Source organism: Alosa alosa, chromosome 23 (assembly GCF_017589495.1).
Source record: "Alosa alosa isolate M-15738 ecotype Scorff River chromosome 23, AALO_Geno_1.1, whole genome shotgun sequence".
Lineage (NCBI taxonomy): Eukaryota > Metazoa > Chordata > Actinopteri > Clupeiformes > Clupeidae > Alosa > Alosa alosa.
This window is the reverse complement of record NC_063211.1, coordinates 325,001-347,222: the sequence shown is the minus strand read 5'-3', so window position 1 is coordinate 347,222 and position 22,222 is coordinate 325,001. Positions and strand designations below refer to the sequence as shown.

At 39.6% G+C, this 22,222-nt stretch overlaps 1 protein-coding gene across 1 annotated transcript in view; it reads left to right on the top strand.

Annotated features, from left to right (window-relative positions):
• parp12b (poly (ADP-ribose) polymerase family, member 12b) overlaps positions 1 to 22,222 on the top strand; it is a 31,296-nt gene that overhangs the window by 4,222 nt on the left and 4,852 nt on the right. Inside the window, exons 3-5 of the mRNA XM_048235611.1 lie at positions 4,762 to 5,134; positions 19,754 to 19,923; positions 21,011 to 21,030. Of these exons, the coding sequence (XP_048091568.1) occupies positions 4,762 to 5,134; positions 19,754 to 19,923; positions 21,011 to 21,030 (563 nt within the window). The remainder of the gene's footprint in view (positions 1 to 4,761; positions 5,135 to 19,753; positions 19,924 to 21,010; positions 21,031 to 22,222) is intronic.

Sequence of the window (22,222 nt, the reverse complement as noted above, 5' to 3'; positions counted from 1 at the left end):
CACGGAGATTCTGTAATGTGCGTGTATGTCGTTCACACATACGCCCGTATAAGGTCAGTATTAGGTCCGCAGGTAAGCATCATATCTGAATCATCCGAAGGGTAGGACCTCCGTTTGACAAACCTCCTTATATACTCCGGAGGTTATATCTGAAAGCGCTTATTGATATGTTTTGCAACAATAAGGTTGCAAAGATCTTGGGTGAGGTTTTTGCTTTTATCCATCATGAAATGTTTCTTGTGTGACAGCTTGGTAATGAAAAACGTTTTTATAGCCCATCAATATGTAGGCTAACCAAGCTTAAATTAATTTGCACAGATAGAAAGGATAACTACTCTCTATACAGATTCCAGCTCGTTCCTTCCCTTTCCTTGCCTTAGTGCTTTTTCTTAGCGTGTTCAATACTTTTCCCCTGTGTTATTCCACTTCATTACATGACTCTACTTATGGAGTTGTTTGGATTTTTTATGTGTGGATTAGCTGAGTTATTACTAATGCCTGGTGAAAATGTTGTGCCCCCTGTATTCCACTCTTCACGGGCCCTCTCCTCCATTGGGGCCCTATACTTCCCCCCCCCAGTATGATGCCCTTTAATCTGCTGAACCTTCTGCTCGTTTCCAAATATAAAAAAAACTCTGCAACTCAACATTGGCCTGCCTGCCTCAGCTGCATGTGAGGGGCTTTTCAGTTGTGCTGGATTACTGTTCACTGCAAAGCGACCCAAGGAGGAGTGCAACTAACTTTGAAAATCAGCTACTGCTCAAACTTAAAGGAGAACTCCGGTGATTTTTCACATAGATCTCCATTTCTCAACGTCCTTTTCAGGCAAGTACCTCCACTCGGTGGCCATATTGCAACACTTTTTGGGCACTTATCGTGCATCTATTTCAGCAGAAATGCGTGTGCGTAAGACTTCACGACACCAATCTTGCTCCAGCAGCGAGATCACAACAGATGATTGGCACGATGTCTTCACAGCACACCACATTATTGGCTCAATGTATTTTACAACACACCACATGCTTGGCTCAATGTATTCACATGTCGACGTTCTGCCGCGGAAGGGTTGTGATATGTGTAGACATATGATGTGTAGACAACTGCCATATTGGCGTTACAAACTAACCCCATGCATTACTATGGAGGATTTTTTGAGTGCTGTATCTCCTCATTAGAAAGTCTTTGGAAAAATGGTTGTTCTGGTAAAAAAAAAAAAAAAAAGTAACTTTTACTTAAAGTACATTTTAAATGAACTACTTTTTACTTTTACTTGAGTACATTTTCAGATCGGTATTTTAACTTGTACTTGAGTAATATTTCATCAAGGTATTGGTACTTTTACTTGAGTACAAACATTTTCAGATCGGTATTTTAACTTGTACTTGAGTAATATTTCATCAAGGTATTGGTACTTTTACTTGAGTACATTTTCAGATCGGTATTTTAACTTGTACTTGAGTAATATTTCATCAAGGTATTGGTACTTTTACTTGAGTACATTTTCAGATCGGTATTTTAACTTGTACTTGAGTAATATTTCATCAAGGTATTGGTACTTTTACTTGAGTACATTTTCAGATCGGTATTTTAACTTGTACTTGAGTAATATTTCATCAAGGTATTGGTACTTTTACTTGAGTACATTTTCAGATCGGTATTTTAACTTGTACTTGAGTAATATTTCATCAAGGTATTGGTACTTTTACTTGAGTACATTTTCAGATCGGTATTTTAACTTGTACTTGAGTAATATTTCATCAAGGTATTGGTACTTTTACTTGAGTACATTTTCAGATCGGTATTTTAACTTGTACTTGAGTAATATTTCATCAAGGTATTGGTACTTTTACTTGAGTACATTTTCAGATCGGTATTTTAACTTGTACTTGAGTAATATTTCATCAAGGTATTGGTACTTTTACTTGAGTACATTTTCAGATCGGTATTTTAACTTGTACTTGAGTAATATTTCATCAAGGTATTGGTACTTTTACTTGAGTACATTTTCAGATCGGTATTTTAACTTGTACTTGAGTAATATTTCATCAAGGTATTGGTACTTTTACTTGAGTACATTTTCAGATCGGTATTTTAACTTGTACTTGAGTAATATTTCATCAAGGTATTGGTACTTTTACTTGAGTACATTTTCAGATCGGTATTTTAACTTGTACTTGAGTAATATTTCATCAAGGTATTGGTACTTTTACTTGAGTACATTTTCAGATCGGTATTTTAACTTGTACTTGAGTAATATTTCATCAAGGTATTGGTACTTTTACTTGAGTACATTTTCAGATCGGTATTTTAACTTGTACTTGAGTAATATTTCATCAAGGTATTGGTACTTTTATTTGCTCTGGTCATATTACTGCTAGACTTGAGGCCCTTTGGTCTGGTCATATTACTGCTAGACTTGAGGCCCTGTTGGGCATATCTATTTGCTCTGGTCATATTACTGCTAGACTTGAGGCCCTTTGGTCTGGTCATATTACTGCTAGACTTGAGGCCCTGTTGGGCATATCTATTTGGTATGGTCATATTATTGCTAGACTTGAGGCCCTTTGGTCTGGTCATATTACTGCTAAACTTGAGGCCCTGTTGGGCATATCTATTTGGTCTGGTCATATTACTGCTAGACTTGAGGCCCTGTTGGGCATATCTATTTGGTATGGTCATATTACTGCTAGACTTGAGGCCCTGTTGGGCATATCTATTTGGTATGGTCATATTACTGCTAGACTTGAGGCCCTTTGGTCTGGTCATATTACTGCTAGACTTGAGGCCCTGTTGGGCATATCCATTTGGTCTGATCATATTACTGCTAGACTTGAGGCCTTGTTGGGCATATCTATTCCGAGACACCTGAAACTATACAGTGCTAGACCTGTATATAAACACGCACTCACATACTCAATGAATCCCCTCAAGACCAAACACACACACTAAAGAATAAATATTCACAGACAAACATACAACAGGACACTCCATCATTAACGTTTTTGTCTTGTTCCTGTTTTCCTCACGCAAAGGCAGTTTTTAACTCCACACCCTGTCACCTGACCTGCCTTTCGTCTCCTGGCAACTCCTCCGAGCGACCAATCAAGTGCCCCAACCCCCTTTTTCGCGTGAAAATGTGTGTGTGCTGGCGGCAGGGTGATTGACAGGTAGCTGTCATGAGGAAATGTCAGTATGGCAAAGCCGTCGTGTTTCAGCCAGTGATGAATGTTTTATAGATGATCTAGGAAGTTGTAGCAAGTCACCAATCAGAGGATGTCCCAAAACATCCAAACAAAAAAAGACAAAAAAGTGAAAATAAATAACAGAAAATAAATGCGACAGTGGTGCGGAGAAAGAGAAGAGAAGAGAGGGAGTGAGAGGGAGATGGGAGGTCACCCAGATGATGAAGATGAAGCAACACGTTGGTGTGGAGATTGCATTGCTGTTTGGAACATGCTAACAAAAACAAAACAAGTAAACAAAACAAAAAAGAAAAAAAACAAAGAATAAAAAGAAAGAAATAGAGTGTTGGGAGCACATGGAGCTCAGAGGTAAAGTGCAACGTGTGTGTGTGTGTGTGTGTGTGTACAGTATGTGTATGTGCATGTGCGCATGTGTGTGTGCGCACGTGTGTGTGTATGTGTGTGTTGGGAGTACATGGAGCTCAGAGGTAAAGTGCATCATTGTGTGTGTGTGTGTGTGTGTGTGTGTGTGTGTGTGCGCACTTGTGTGTGTGTGTGTGTATGCGCACATGTGTGTATGTGCGCACGTGTGTGTGGTAGTGTATGCAAGTATGTATGTTTGGGCTGAACAATATGCTGCTTTTATGTATTTACTTTAAGATCTGCACTCTTCACATGGTGATATAAGGGGATTGCAGGTAATGTGTGTTAACAACAACGGCTTGTTCAAGGCACAACACCTCAATGTGTGAGGCTCCTCACATGTCTGCGGATGCCTTAGCAACGAGTTGGGAGTTCCATCTAAATGTGATATTCCAAACTTGTTGTTAGGATGACAAATTTCTTTAACAACCTTGTTTACTTTTACGCAAGCTATTTTTAGATTGGTGGCACAGTGCTCTTCCTCAGAGTGCACGTACCCATAGACCATTAGCAAACAATGCTAACAGATAATACTAACTAATTACTACTAATGAGTTGTCTGCTCACAGGGAATGCTGCCCAACCCTTGCATGAACCAAAATAGCCATTAGCTAATTTCCATTCATTAGTGATGAGGGCTCACCAGGCTAGGGTGGCCCTGCTCTGCTGGTCCATGCTTTATTAGAATAGGGCCCGTAGTTCTGTTCTGCTGGTCCGTGCTTCATTAGAATAGGGCCCGTAGTTCTGTACTGCTGGTCCGTGCTTTATTAGAATAGGGCCCGTCGTTATGCTGGTCCGTGCTTTATTAGAATAGGGCCCGTCGTTATGCTGGCTGGCGGTCCATGTTGATGCGTTTATTGCATTAAAAGGTTTATTTTGTATGCTGTAGTTGATTGTTTGTACTATTTGTACAAAATGAACTATGATCAAATGATTTCTGAATGTTAGAAGTAAACTGTTTTAAATTAAGGATTGCTTCATTTCTCTTTGATCCACTCTGATCTGGCTCTTTACTGACACCCTACAGTTTGCCCGATGCGTTACTTATCAGACGTAATTTACGTAATTGTGGCCATATTGTTCAGCCCCACTCTGTGTGTGTATAAACCTTGCATGGATCACAAAGTCAAAATGTACTATATGTAGTATACTGTAGTATGCTGTAGTATGCTTTGTGTTTTTAAGTACAGTGACAAATACAGTAACTAATATCACCTCTCCTCTATGTGTGTGTGTGGTGTCTGTATGTGTGGTGTGTGTGTGTGTGTGTGTGCACATACAGGTGTGCTCTCACTACAACAAAGGCTCAGGGCCTCATGGCTCCTGCACGTTTCGGGATGGTTGCACCAAGCTGCACCTGTGCATGCACCTGCTGCAGGGCGACTGCATGTTCGGCTCGCGTTGCAAGCGCCTGCACACCGTCGACCAATCAGGACACAGGATGCTGCAGGAGCGAGGCCTCGGTGATGACATTATCCAGGATCTGCCGATCATCTACCAGAATGTGTACAGACTAACTACGCAGACAGGTAGTGTGTGTGTGTGTGTGTGTGTGTGTGTGTGTGTGTGCAGTGATTATAGCAGTGTTGAAGCAGTGTGAATTAAATGGTGCACGTCATTGCCAGCTGTTGCAAGCTGTCGTAAAGCATTTAATGTTACCATATCTAGTCGCAGCCAGAGAATGTCTAATAAGGGGAGAACCTTCACTCTCTGAATGCTTCCGGTGTGGTACTGTATTTAGGGGTGCTCGCGGGCGAGTCCAGAATGAATGGAGGTCTATGGAGCTGTTACCCTCAAAATCCACTTTTCTCGGGATATAATTTTTTTTCAAGTAATTTGAATATTGTATGCGAAAGGGGAGGCAAAGACAATACACTTGGTTGAGTATTATATTTTTAAAGTCACTTAATTGTTCTAAAAAGCCTTTCAAACGTGTCAATGACGTCATTTATTAGCATGATCATAGCATAGCATAGCATCAATGCTAGCGTGTTATGGGCAACAACAACCCAACCTGTAAGAAAACGAAAGGACATGACTCCCGGATTATTTCACTTTTGATTGATAATCCATATCCATTTTGCGAAAAATAAAATAAAATCTGAGGGTTTCAGTTGTTAAATAGGTGAAAACAATAAATGTAGCCATGTAGCTCCATAGGACCCCATGTATTTTGGACTCGCCCGCAATCGCCATCTAGTCAAGTCAAGTCAAGTCAAGTTTATTTATATAGCACATTTCATACACAGAGGTCATTCAATGTGCTTGACATAAACAAAAACAAACAATAATAACAAATAAAAGCATAGAAGGGCAATATAGTCAAAGAATAGTTAAAAGGTAAAGATCATAATAAAAAGAAAACATAAAACACAAGGTAAAATCATTTAAAAATAAAGAATAATTAGTAAGCAAAAACAAAGGCAAAAGTAGTAAAAAAAAAGTAATAACAGACAAAGTAGAATAATTATCGGGCGGATTCAGAATTTGTAACTTCGGCACAGTTAGCAGAAAGCGCCTGAGAACAGTTTGGTCTTAAGTCTAGATTTAAAACTGGCATCCAAAGTTGGTTCCACAGCTGAGCCGCATAGCAGCTAAAAGCTGCTTCACCATGTTTAGTTCTAACTGTAGGTTTTACTAGCAGGTTTTTCACCTGGGACCTGAGAGGACGAGAAGGTGTGTACTGCTGAAGCATGTCTGACAAGTATTTAGGTCCTGCTCCATTTACTGATTTATAAACAAGCAATAGTGCTTCAAAGTCAATTCTGTGACTTACTGGAAGCCAGTGCAAGGACTTAAGAATTGGAGTAATGTGGTCAGTTCTTTTAGTTTTTGTTAGAGTCCTAGCTGCTGCATTTTGTATCACCTGAAGCTGTTTAATAGTCTTTTTAGGAATGCCTGTGAACAGTCCATTGCAGTAATCAACCCTGCTGGAGATAAATGCATGAATGAGTTTTTCTAAGTCATGTTTTGACATCAGCCCTCTGAGTTTGACAATATTTTTGAGGTGGTAAAAAGCTGATTTAGTTATCGCTTTCATGTGGCTGTTGAAATTTAGATCACTGTCAATTAATACACCAAGATTTTTAACAGTATCCTTTGCCTTCAACCCTTTTGTGTCAAGGAGGGTGGCAACCCTAAGTCTTTCCTCATTTTTACCAAAGTCTTTTTAGGCAAGTCCCTCCACTCGGCGGCCATATGACAACGCTTTTTGGGCACTCGTCGGGCATCCATTTCGGCAGAAATGCTTTGGCGCATAAAGGCTTCACGACACCAATCTTGCTCCAGCGGCGAGATCACAACACATGATTGGCACGATGTCTTTACAACACACCATATGATTGGCTCAATGTATTCACATCACACCACATTGGCTCAATGTATTCACATGTCGACATTTTGCCGAGGAAGGGGTGGGATATGTGTAGACAACGGCCATATTGGCGTGACAAATATAGCCCCATGCATTTCTATGGAGTATTTTTTGAGTGCTGTGTCTCCACATTAGGAAGTCTCTGTTTTTACCAAATATAATTACAGTTTTTTCTTTGTTCAGCTGAAGAAAATTTTGAGATATCCAGGTGTTGATTTGTTCTATACACTGACACATAGATTCAAGAGGACCATAGTTGTTTGGTGATAGAGCTAAGTAAATTTGTGTGTCATCTGCATAGCTATGATATGAAATCAAATTATTTTGAATGATTTGTCCAAGTGGGAGCATATAGAGGTTGAATAATAGTGGCCCCAAGATCGACCCCTGGGGAACACCACAGGTCAAGGACGTTGGTGTTGAGGTACAGTTTTCGATGGCAACAAAGAAGCTCCTTTCTTGTAGATATGATTTTAGCCAGCTGATAACTATGCCTGTAAATCCAACCCAGTGTTCTAGTCTGTGTAGTAAAATATTGTGATCAACAGTGTCAAATGCTGCACTAAGGTCCAGTAGCACTAGGACTGATGTTTTACCCGAATCTGTGTTGAGGTGTATGTCATTGGAAACTTTAATGAGAGCTGTTTCAGTGTTATGATTTGCCCGAAAACCAGACTGAAAGTAATCAAAATACCCATTTGATGTTAGGAAGGTGGTTAATTGATTAAAGACTACTTTTTCAATCATTTTGCCAATAAAAGGTAGATTGGATATGGGCCTGTAATTGTTTAGCATGGAGGCATCCAGGTTATTCTTCTTGAGAAGTGGCTTTACAACAGCTGTTTTCAGTGACTTAGGAAAAGTGCCAGACAGCAGTGATACATTTACAATTTGAAGGACATCCGCCGCTATGAGGTGAAAAACAGTTTTGAAGAAATTGGTAGGCAGAGTGTCTAAAACACATGTGGAAGGGCTGAGATTCTGTACCATTTTTTCAAGTGTTTCGTATCAAGCTGAACTCTGACATCAAGTTTAGTTTCCCTCTGTTTGTTGCTGGAAGTTCAGGTTGTTGAATTTGTAATTGAGCAGATATGTTGAGTCTGATTTTGTCAATTTTACCTTTAAAAAAGATGAAAACTCATTGCATTTATTAGTTGAGAGAAGTCCAGGCTTAATTGTGGGGGGATTTTTTAACTTATCAACAGTTGAAAATAGAATACGAGTGTTATTTGAACTTCTATTGATAATGTTAGAAAAGAAAGACTGTCTTGCTTTGCATATTTCAGAGTTATATGTGCGGAGCATCTCTTTATGGATTTCATAGTGGATCTGAAGTTTGTATTTCGCCCATTTTCTTTCAGTCTTCCTACACTCTCTTTTTTAGAAGTTTAACTGCTGGATTTTGCCTCCATGGTGCTTTCTGTTTGTCCTTAACTTTCTTGAATTGTAATGGAGCAATGTCATCCATAATGTTTGCCATTTTTGCATTAAAGTGATCAAATAAGTCTTCTACAGAGTCTGACAGTTGACTTGACTTTAGTGAAAGTGCTTTCTCAAAGAGAGCACTTGTCTGATCATTTATGATTCTCCTTTTTACCATCACAGCTGTAGGTAAACTCTGGTGAACTGTCGCAGCTCATTTCGTTGCAAATCTACCTAAATGATGGCCCTAGTTCCAGACTCCTAAATAGGCGTCAAAACATAAACTTTTCTCTTTTGTCATTGCTTTTGAGTGATGCCAATGAAACACACTTTCGGACATGGAATAAATAATTTAATTTTGCCTGTTAACCGAGCTAGTTAGCTAACGTTAACACAGTAAACTGAAAGTGAATGGGAATGGCTAGTGATGTTCGCTAGCTGTAGCAGCTAGGGACTTTGGTTAAACTTGTACATTGTTGCAAACTAACCTGAAATAACATACATTCAGCAACTTTGTGGTAGTCTGCTAGTTCTAGCAAAACTATGGTAGGTTCATTTATCAACTGTCTCTGGGTCTAAAGCCTTTGCACAGGTGGCTGTGCACAAGAGCTTTGCTGAGACAGTAACAGATCACAAACAAAGTTATTTTTTCTCTTTATTTGTTTCGTTGGAAAATGCTATGCCAAAGACGGCGCTGTATTTCACAAATGTCCCTAGCCGGTCACCGTTATTTTAAAATGCCGCACGTAGATGGAGCGTTTATAAACGCTATGTATATGTTTCTAAGCCCATAGGTAAGCTTCGAATTGGTGGTGGTGGTAATTAAACATGAATGAGGCCACATGTATGAATGGGAAATGTTAATATAGCCCAGAGGAAACTTTTGCTTCTCATTTGTATCCCTTCTGTTGCTAAGGAGGCAAAATGGTGATTCTCTTTTAAGGATCATTTAAGTATTACTTTTGTCACAATTATTTCTCCTAATTTTGCCTTAGGAAAAATAAAACAAGCAAAAGATGAGACACATAGCAATAAGACAAGTAGGAGTCACATAAGAGATATTAGTTTGAGAAACAGGAGAAGTACAGGAGATCTCTTATATGTTTGAGTGTAGTCTCACTTACAACTTGTTTCTCCTTAGGAGAAATAATAGAGCAGATGGAGTCACATAAGAGATATTAGTTTGAGAAGCAGGAGAAATACGGGAGATCTCTTATATGTTTGAGTGTAGTCTCATTTACAACTTGTTTCTCCTTAGGAGAAATAATAGAGCAAATGAGGAGACATTGCAATGAGAAACTGTTGAGAAGTAGGAGTTACAATTGAGATATCAGTTTGAGGGTCAAAAATAGGGCACTGCATAGCATTTCAAACTTTTATTTTATAAAACAAAAGCAAAACAGTTGTACTTTTTAAAAATGGACTTTAAGCAATGGGAGCTTGCACAGTTGCACTTTAAAATGGACTTCAAGCAATGGAAGCATGTTAATGCCTTGATATGTATTTTTAAAAAAATTGTGTATTCTTATTTTTTTATTTTTTTGTGTGTGAGTGTGTATGTGAGTATTATTTTTAAAAGCTGCACAAAAGCAAATTGCATTGCTGGGACCAACTGCACAATGACAATTTAAGTCTATCTATAAATCATACAACATGGAGAAATGAACTAATAAACAATAACATAAACAAACTGAACTTGTGCCAAAGCGTGCCATACTGTGTACAATGGTGGATGAAAGCGTGGGCTGGTCAATCTGCGTCTTTTATCCTGGTGGTGGAACCAACCAAAGGGAGGAGTGATAGAAGAGCAGAAAATAGAACATTGTTAGTTTGTGAGCCACTCAAAAATACAAAGTAAGACATTTGTTTGACCGTCTGCTTTCATAACTGTGGGAATTTTGATACAGCACAAAGATCAGACACACCTTATTAATCACTTAAACACAGAATGGGGGATGTGATAGCTACGTACCACTCACATTTGCTATATGTTGCCCAATTGGAAAAACAGATTGTATTGATATATTTGTCAAGCTTAAACAAGTTTGTTGAATTCCCTCACTTCATCTAGTGAGTAAACTGTATTGTCACACTAGGATTAACCCCTATCCAGCTTACCACTAGGCAAAACCTTGTTTTGGTTGGACTAAGCCTATTCAGTGTAAAATGCAGCATTGCCTTGTTTAGTTCTGATAGTGGGTTTCAACAGGAACATTTATCCTGTGATCAGTGAGGTTTAAAGGAGAATTCCGGTGTGATATTGACCTAAAGTGTATTGAAACATGATACCGAGTGTGAACGTATGTCTCATAGCCCATCTCGGCTTGTCCCCTGCACTCCAAAATCTGGCGCTTAGTTAGCCGATGCTACCAACATCTTTTTTTCAATAGTGGTGCTTCGCATCGGGCTAGCCATGCAAATAAATCACTGTTTTACACCCATTTACGAGGCTCAATGTATCTCCACACTTCATTGGTAGACTTCGAGGGGCCCTGACATTTAAAGCGAGACATTGAGAACTTTGAAAAAGCACTGGTAGTTTACTTACAAGACGATTTATACAGACAGTATCTTCACGAAGTTTAGCTTTGCAGCCATCTTGAATTTAGTCACGATAAGTCGAGGAACGAGTAAGAATGAACATTGCTGCCGGTGCGAAAACCTAAGAAACCATATCCTAAGAAATTAGACTAGTGTAGTTGCCACGATACCAAAATTATTGTTTCGATACCGATACCACATCAAGAATTGCGATTTCGATACTTCTTCGATAATTCTTAAAAAATGTATTTGATTTGGGGGCCCAGACCACCTTGACATCATCAGTAATATTGAATATAGTGTTATCATTCACACCAGTGGGCATCCTAGATTCTGCTTGACTCTTTCCACACACACGGATAATTATGGCTTATTTCATATGTTTCTATTTCATATACCTTCGAATTCATATAAAGTGTACAGTTAATGTATAGTATTTTTTAATCTGCATAATTACTATTAATCTGCTTAATTGCTAAACATATTTAGTCATTTGAATACTTAATATTTATTTTTAAACTATTACACCTAGGCAAATTTTAACACTTTAAGAAATACGTGAGTAATTACTGTAGCCTTCAGTCTCACGGTTTTAGGCTAGTGAATAATAGTTGCACATAATGCATAAGGATATGTGGATGCAATTCATTGTTGTCTGTCATTAGATAAAATAAATGTAAATAAAAAACTATCAAGTTCATAGAAGGGATCATGTTCAATAATGATTTTAGCACTAATTACGAATGACATACAAAGGTTGCGCTGCCTATTTCTAAATGACATTAAACCCAATAGTAGACCTACGTACATCTCATAGCCTAGGTAGGTTAGCAACACAAAGTTGAGAGGTGCAAGTGAGCAAATCAACTTGATATTAGCCTATTATTATGTGTTACCACAGAATCACTTAAGCTAAACTAGCAGCCATGTCTCGCTGTTTATGGCACGACAGCTGCGCATATGTGTATGAGGAGAAAAGACGCACAGCCACAGGCATCTTCAGCGAGGTCGTTACAGAAAATTTCCTCAAGCAAAAGTCCGGAGCATCATAATGTTTAGGCTATGTATATGTATGTATGTATAATATATATACAGGGGCGTAGCCAGAGGGGTGGCTCCGGGTGGCACAGGCCACCCTTGAGATTCGATTGGCCACCCCAGGTGCCACCCCAAATCCTAGTCTACGATTGGCCATTAACATGGTGTAAGGCGGGACCTTTCTTGATGCACTTGCAGCAGTGTGAAGTGTCAGACGTCAGAAATGTAAGTGGCAAACACACTTGCCTTTATTGGCCTGCGGCACAATTGAACTGCGGAGCGAAAAGGTTTCCCGATCAGGAAATACTCCTTATCACGCTAACTTTGTGTAGGCTTAACAGAGGTAGCCTAAATATCGTGCCTATGACGATGACAGCTTTAAAAAAAAAAAAAAAAAATATTTCACTTGTCTCAGCTGGATTGAAGGCAGAATGTGGGCTGTTGCAAATAGATGAATGAGGGTCGGGAGATTCCGTTAACAAAAACCTAAAGTTTTGCTAACATTTTCTCCATTATTATCGTAAAATATGTCTCCATGCAGGGCAGGGCTGGTTCGAACCTATGCTAGGCTACTATATTTGGGTGGGCTGGTAGAAATTTTGGGTGGGCAACATAGCAAAGCTGTCAAATTGGATCAAAACTAACATAGAGTCGTCCTCGTTAGTATAGTGGTGAGTATCCCCGCCTGTCACACGGGAGACTGGGATTCGATTCCCCGACGGGGAGGCCACGATCGTTTTTTGGGGCAGCCGTGGCCTACTGGTTAGCACTTCAGACCTGTAACCGGAGGGTTGCCGGTTCGAACCCCGACCAGTAGGCACGGCTGAAGTGCCCTTGAGCAAGGCACCTAACCCCTCACTGCTCCCCCGCGCCGCTGTTGATGCAGGCAGCTCACTGCTTGGATTAGTGTGTGCTTCACCTCACTGTGTGCTGTGTGTGTTTCACTAATTCACGGATTGGGATAAATGCAGAGACCAAATTTCCCTCACAGGATCAAAAGAGTATATATACTTATACTTATACTTACTTATAAACACAAAACAAACACAAAACAATCAGTACTACCTAGCTTGAGTTGCTGCAGCCAACAGCCAGGGATAGGCAGTATGTCTGATACATGTATGTAAAATACAAAATAGTATGTTGTCATTTTTATTTTATTTAGTTGGAAAAAAATGGCATCATATTTTGTATCAAAATACTTTATAGGTTTGTAGTTTAAAAATAGTGTCAAATTATTTTGGTAAAATCAATAACCTACTTTTGGTGATTTATAAAAGTGCAAAACAATGAATGCAGCACTGGTGCTGACTTGTAATTTGCCCAGAGTTGTTGTGATCAGAATACTGAGATTCAGGGAGATAAGTTTCTTGAGAACTTTAGTCATCCAATTCAAACACATGGAAGTCATCCAATTCAAACACATGGAACCGGTTATGTGGTTGCCCTGCAAGAAGTTGCACCATGTGCAACGTGCACAATGTTTGCACACCTCCACAATACACTCCTTCATACCAACCTCAAGTTTCTTGAGAACTTTAAAGTTCTCAAGAAACTGATGATTAATCATCTAATCGGAAGACGTGGAACCGGTTATGGTTGCCCTGCAACAAGTTACCCCACGTGAAAATTTAATTAATAATTTGCCCAGACTTGTTATCATAATATTGAGATTCAGGAAGATGACATTGCTCACATACACAATACCTCCTTCATACCAACCTCAAGTTTCTTGAGAAAATAAACAAATAGACAAAAAGCAGGTCAAATTATTGTAACAGCTACAAAATAGATGGCCATAGAGTGGGGGAAATGTCTTGGATGAGTATATTTTGTATATCTTCATTTACAGTAATATAATAAAATTGATTATATTTTAATGTCCCCATGATGGAATTTGTTTTAGAACAGCATAGCCCAGTGACAGACAACTTAGATAATTAACTTTAATATGTTTGTATTAAATTTTATTCAAATACAAAGACATTTTTGTGTGAGTAAGGTATTTGTGTTTTTTTGTCCTTCAATTTATGAGTATGGTGTTTGCATCTGGTTTCCCTAATGTATTTGTGCTAATTTCACATCTTGAGCCTGTTTCTGTTTATCTGGATGTTTTGCCTCATGCCACCCTTGAATCAGTGCCTCACTAGTGCCACCCTTGTTAAAAATGTCTAGAATCGCCACTGTGTATATTTAATATTAGGATGGATGGATGGAGCCTAGTTGTAGATAGATAGATAGATAGATAGATAGATAGATAGATAGATAGATACTTTATTGATCCCCAAGGGGAAATTCAAGAAGATTGTAGGCCTAGGCCTAATGTTTAATGTGAAATAAAATAAGTAGCCTAAAAGGCAACATTCGAAATGAGGAGAAATAAGGCAAGATAAGAGTGATTGGGGAGAAACTGAGTAGCCTTGGCTATTTTAAAGATCTTAACGTGAACTTAAAATAAAATTTGAGCTGAGACAAGGCTGGTTCCTTGAACCCATTAATCAGCAAGTTAAATTTTTTTTTTTTTTTTTTATGTTGACCCAAATCCTGGAAACCCAGGAACATCACGTTGTTGGGCAGTGAATGCATGTCGGCTTAACTAGATTGTGGTGGATCAATCAAATTGCCTTCTTAAATCGTAAAATATTCTGTGGTCTCAGTTCACTGTTGAATGGGCCTAGCCTACCCTATGCTTGCTCAATATGCTTTGTCTAGTAGAGGTGCTTCAAAATTTTAAAAGCTGTCTCAGAATAGAAGAGGTTTTTAAAACTGTCACATCCATATTTAGCCTAGTTCTCACGTGACAATATATAAAGCTCTGTTCTCGCTGTCTAGGTTCCTCCTCTTTGAGCAATCGATGATTTGAAAATAACTTACTTATCACTTAGATATCCATCTGATTGTTTTCGTTTCTCTCGTTTCAGGCTATCAGTCTCTTCCCATAGTAGGCCACTTTTACTCACTGATTTCGACTTTATCATTCACAGATTTCACTGGCTGAGTAGCAGCAAAAGTTTTTGGTTCCTGAAACTCCTGAAGTAAATGCTGTTATCCTAACCAACTAAACATTTAGCGCAGCTTTGAAATCTTACGTGAAAATCTAAATTAGGGCTATTATGGTCTGGGTCGGATAGGATCACGCCGCGGTCCGGACTCGGATCTTTGGTCCACCATTTGGTGATCTCTGGTATACACCATACAACAAATATTGTTGGTGAGTTAATCATTTTGGCCATGTCATTTTTTTTTTACTTTTGATGTATGTTCAGCCCATCTGTAAAATATCTTCATAAAACCTAGTGGAAATTTCGCCTCTATCATTTCTATGACAATGTGATTTTGTAGCTTTCGTAGCTACACAGTTTGATGTTAACTAGGTTGAATAATTTTAGTGCAATAGAGGCCTACCCTTTATAAAAAGCCCACCAATAATGCTCACCACAATTGGAAATAATTTAAAATAATTAATTACCCCAGCTTCATGGATGTTTTGGAACCTCCAGCCCTCGTAACAAAAGCCTTCTTGACCTTTGCGGATTCCACAGCTGTCCATCCGCAGAGCGTTCCACAGTGCATAACGTAGGCTGCAAATAAAAAGCAAAATCAATCTATCAGTGTGGTAATAATAGCTCTGAAACTGACAGTTTCAGTCATTGATTTTGATTAGCTGAAACGTGTTCCTTTCTGTTGTAATTCCCAAGTTACACAAGTTACACAAGGTTACACATCCTTGTACACATCCCTACGCAAAGAATGGTAAAAAATGAAGTTGTTACAAGCTGTGGCCAATGTTCCGCTTACCATTGTGTGACAGTCTACATGAACTATTTATTGGTGTAGGGGTGTCTTTATAAAACCATCAACTGTGCATAAGTTAAGACAACCAGAGGAATACAATAAATCATCTGTTGGAAATTGATCTTAATGCCTCAATTAAAAAATGAGGAAAAAAATCCAACCTTTAAACACACCAATATTCTTTGTGAATGAACCAGGTATTGTAAATTAATAAATGTTATTCCTTAAAATACAGGGGGCATAAGTAAGGAACCCCCTATGTTAAAATCCCATAGAGGCAGGCAGATATTTATTTTTAAAGGCCAGTTATTGAATGGACTCGGGATACTATGCATCCTGATAAAGTTCCCTTGGCCTTTGTAATTAAAAGATAGATAGATAGCCCCACATCACATACCCTTCACCATACCTAGATATATCATGGTTTTATTTCAGTTAGGCTAATAGCTGGTTTGATTTGCATGCTACAGATTCTATTAATTGCAAAAGAAATGTTGACTGGTAAGTTATTCATGACTGCAGATGCTGACTTACCTATTTCTCGATCCCTCGACCGCAGCAACGCTACTTCCTAGTTTACCTGGCTTACAAGAATGCCCTTTCACTCCTGTTACAATATGCTGTAATTTATAGCAGGTTAAACAAAAGTGAGAACATTTTGTGGGGAAAAATATACTTACCATTTTGGTACGCTGTTTGTTCAGCAATTTGATCTGATGGTCTAGCGTAGTCTTCCAATTTTAAGAAGCTGCGGCCTCTTTTCAGTGGAATTGAGCTGGAACCAGTTTAAACCAGTGGCAATAACGTTAGCTTCGTCATCTTGACTGACATCCCAAAGACATTTTAAAATTCTGTGCATTTTGGCTACACCATTCAAAACATACAGACTAAAGCTGTATAAGGCAAAGTAAGCTAGCAACGTTAGTAGCATTACATTAGTTCACTTAGAGAGCTCTCTGATGGATAAGCCTGAGTAAAATATGAGATATATAAATTGAGCAAGTCTGAGTATTGTATAAGCCTTTGCTGAGATATCTTTTATAAATCAAAAAAGGACTAAACTGAGATGACTAGAATGAGAACGGTTCAAGCTTGTGAAGAGATCTCTTTTACAGAACTGATGGAGCCTAATCTGAGATTTACCAAAAAGATCTGAAATGAGAATTGCATGAGTTTACAGAGAGAGCTCTCTGGTGGATCAGCCTGAGTAAAATATGAGATGTATAAATTAGACAACACTGAGCATTATTTAAAATATTGATGAGATTTCATTTGTATATTAAAGGGAGTCTACACTGAGATAACTTAACTCTTTTGCTCCAGAGACAAACCTGAGAAGCGGGAGACAAAAGCAATAATCTCATTTTTATATCACTGTGATCTCATTATTGTCTAGGAGAAACAACTGAGAAAGAGAGCTCTCATTTTAACATTTTTTTTTCTCTGGGAGCTCACAAACAACTGAAAACGTTCCACACTGTCCTTTTAATGTCAGGCCACAAGTATTCAAAGGTGAGAGGTCAGGGGTCAGAGGTCAGGGGTCAGAAACTGTGGAATGGAGTTTATTCTGAGGGTGGTGGCCGCTGTGGAATGGAGTTCATTCATGTCCTTACACACTTCCATTTCCAAAGCAATGAAGGCTGCTTATAACAACTTATTATTGCACATATTATTGTTGATATTATTATCCAAAGCAATGAAGGATGCTTATAACAACTTATTATTGCACATATTATTGTTGATATTATTATATCAATATAGATCAAACAAGCAAGGCTTGTAAACAAGAGCTAGCAAAAGGGCATTATGGGAATGTAAAGACTCAATGCTCTTAAAGTGACAATGCACCATTTATAGGTCAAACAGCGTTTCTTCAGAAATTAATGTTTAAAAACACAGAGCTGGCCCCAGCCGTGGCGTGACTGGCTGGGGCACCTGCACCGTACGCCGGCGACCCGGGTTCGATTCCCGCCCCTGGTCCTCGCTTCCTGTCATTCTCCACTGTCCTCCTACCTCATTAAAAAATATACTTTAAAAACACACAGTAATGGTCTGTAAATTATATGCCTTTTATTTTACTTAAGGTGTTTGAGTTATCATTTAAATGTTTTAACAATGGGGCACCAAAATGGCCTGCAGCGGCACTGTGTGTGTGTGTGTGCGAGTGTGTGTGTGTGTAAATGCGTGTGTGCATGTGTGCGTGTGTAAAAAGTGTGTGTGTGTGCGCTGTGGTGTGTGTGTGTGTGTGTGCGCGGCGTGTATGCGTATGCATGCGTGTGTGTGTGTGTGTGCATGTGTGTGTGTGTGTGTGTGTGTGTGTGTGTTCAGTTCAGTTAACCCTTAGAACCCGATTGACGCAAAGTGCGTCAAAAAACACACCCTTTCTTCTATGTTACATTGCTCCGGAACTGTTCATCGCAGGGAGGTGAAACCTTTATTGCGTGACAGAGCAGAAGTGGGGCTTTCCAACGAGACTACACACTTGTCTGTACGATCAAGTATGAAAATTAAAAAAAATCATGAAATTAAATCAAATTGCATCATATTTATAGTCTATACTTCTCTGCATTCACCTGCGCACCCATTACTCTCGTTTGAATTACTCGCGAACCCGTGATCGCATCGTTATGGCACGCATATCAGATGATATCAGGGCTATCCATTGGTACCATGTTTATCGATCCTTATGGCTTATAAAAACAGACGAAGTGACTGCAAAATAATAACGTCATGTACACAAACCAACGCTGCACACCCATTACTCTCGTTTGAATTACTCGCGGACGGTGATCGGATAGATATGCTACGCATGTCAGATGAAAGAGGAGACACAGAGCTATCATTTGATACCAAGTACATCCTTCTGGGCTATAAAACAGACGAAGTGACAGCAACATAATAACTTCATATAGCTGGACTTACCCCACATTTTTGTCTGTTTTTGTAGCAAAGCATGTTTATAATCCAATGCTATCGTGTGTTTCTCTATGGCAAAGCATGTTTATAATCCGGTTTCGAGATCCTAGCAAATTCCTGCATTGAGAATCATTATGAGTGCATACACCATAGGCACACAACTAACATGCAAACTCGGGTCAAGTCAGGTCAGATCAGTTCGTGTCACAGATATGGACCACAGAAAGGTAATTTTTCATCACTAAATAAAAAATGGCATTTATTTCCGTAAATCACACACAACATATTTCTGTAAATTGCTCAGCCCCAGAGTATCCCTCCAACATGGCAATTACATTGCCCGATTCAGGACAGTCTTCCCTACACACACATGAAATGTATGTAGAGCTATGAGCTTGCTGTGGTGAGATACATGTCGAAATATAATATTTTTTATAATACGATTTTTATATTTTAATTCTTTAAAAATCTAAATAAAATCAATGCTAGTACTAATACATGGAATGATCTGGATAGCCTAGACTCTGCTGAAAAAAACAATATATAATATGTATGTGTGGCACTTACAATGACCAGAATAAATCCTTATGAATAAAGGTAGTGAACATGCCCTAACACAGCTTAGGCTTCTAAAGGGTTAACTTTATTGTCCCCAATGGAAACTTGTCTCGCAGTCAGGTACACATGATGTGTGTGTGTGTGTCTTGGCGCGTGTGTATAGGCGTGAAGCTATTGATAGCGTGTGCGCGTCTTTGATATAGTGCGTCGCGTAGGCGTGTGTGTGTGTGTGTGTGTGTGGACATTTCCTACTTGCACTCTAATCTTTCCTCTCTCTCTCTCTCTCTGTCTTGGCCACTAACTCACAAATGTTCAGTCCAATCAATCAGTCAGATTTGACCCGTCTTACCTGCTTATGCAATTATGTCAGATATAATATCAATGATTTGTAAGTTAATCTTTGTGCATATTTTTTTTTTGTGTGTATTTTTTGATGTGTCTGTGTCTTTCGTATTATTGTGTGTGTGTGTGTGTGTGTGTGTGTGTGTGTGTGTGTGTGTGGCAGATGGAGTCTCTGATGAGCTGATGCGGTCGGGTGCCCAGGTGGAGGAGAGGAGTGAGATTTGTCTCCATTTCCTCCGAAGGAACTGCAGATTTCAGGGTGGGCTCTACTTCTGCTTGACCAAGCTGGCTCTCTATGGAAGAATATTAGACTCAAAAGTTTTGTACGTGTGCATCACGTTTTGAAACTGTAGAAATGAATTGAAACTGTAAAAATGATCTGTACAAGTAATTGTCAATATTACAAATAAAAGCCCTTCACTATCTATTCTACGGGTACGGATCGGTTTTACAGCTACAAATCATCCTACAGTTCAAAATATTTTACCATTACAAATATATTCTACAATTACACATCAATATTCTACACACAAAACGTTGTCCTACAGTTACAAATCTTTTCGGCAAGTGCACAGATTTGTAACTGTAAAAATGACTTGTGATTTAACAAAAAAATAACACGAACGATTTTAAGTATTACTCATACTGTATGTCCTTCACTTACAAATATATTCCACAGGTACTAAACCTTCCACAGTTGCTGTCTTTCAATTACAAAGCTATTCTGCCATTACGAATCTCTGCCGATAAGTCAATTTTCTGCAAGTACGATTACTTTTGAGACTGTTCTGGCACTTCCTGTTGAATAGCCAATGGCGATGCTCAGGTTTGGCTAGCCAAGTAATTCACACTTTTGAGTCTAATATTCTTCCATAGCTCTCCCCTTACCCTCCTCATTTTACATGTACATGTACAGTATGCACTGAGCAGACACTTTATCCAAAGTGACTTACAGCAAGAGAAACATTCTTGCTACAGTGCAGAGGAGATCTTACATACAGTAGGAATCACTACTCAATGTAATCACTACTCAATGTAATCACTACAGTGCAGAGGAGACCTTACATACAGTAGGAATCACTACTCAATGTAATCACTACATGTTTACTACTATGTTCTGCTATCCTGTTGTCACCACTTATTTTGTGTACATGTCTGTGTGCGTTTGTGTGTTATTGTGGTGCACACCTTTGTGTGTGTGTGTATGCGTGCATGTGTTGGTGTACCTGTGTGTGTGTTCCCCCTACAGAGCAGTGGCGGCGTGCACTTTACAACCTGCTCTTTTATATGGAGGTGTGTGAGTCAGGCACATGGATCTCGGGATCAGACCGTCATGCAGATGGAGTAACCTGGATCTGGAAGGCTCTGCAACCCCATAACACACCTAGGTCTGCACACACACACACACACACACTTCTGCAACCCCCATAACACACACAGGTCTGCACACACACACACACACACACACACTTCTGCAACCCCCATAACACACACAGGTCTGCACACACACACACACACACTTCTGCAACCCCCATAACACACACAGGTCTGCACACACACACACACACACACACTTCTGCAACCCCCATAACACACACAGGTCTGCACACACACACACACACACACACTTCTGCAAACCCCAAAACACACACACAGGTCTGTACACACACACACACACACAACACACACATGGTCTTCACACAACTTCTCTATAACACACACACAGGTCTCGTACACACACACACACACACACACACACACTTCTGCAACCCCCATAACACACACAGGTCTGCACACACACACACACACACACACACACACACCCCATAACACACACAGGTCTACACACCTCACACACACACACACACACACACACACACACACACACACACACACTTCTGCAACCCCCATAACACACACAGGTCTGCACACACACACTTCTGCAACCCCCCTATAACACACATAGGTCCCACACACACACACTTCTGTAACCCTATAACACACACACACACACACACACACACACACTTCTGCAACCCCCATAACACACACAGGTCTGCACACACACACACACACACACACTTCTGCAAACCCCCATAACACACACAGGTCTGCACACACACACACACACTTCTGCAACCCCCACACACAGGTCTGTACACACACACACACACACACTTCTAACCCCCCATAACACACACAGGTCTGCACACACACACACACACACAGTTGTAACCCCTATAACACACACAGGTCTGTACACACACACACACACACACACTTCTGTAACCCCATATATAACACACACAGGGTCTGTACACACACACACACACACACACACACACTTCTGTAACCCCCATAACACACACAGGTCTGTGCACACACACACACACACACACACTTCTGCAACCCCCATAACACACACAGGTCTGCACACACACACACACACACACACACACACTTCTGCAACCCCCATAACACACACAGGTCTGCACACACACACACACTTATGCAACCCCCATAACACACACACAGGTCTGCACACACACACACTTCTGCAACCCCCATAACACACACAGGTCTGCACACACACACACACACACACACACACACACACACACACACACACACA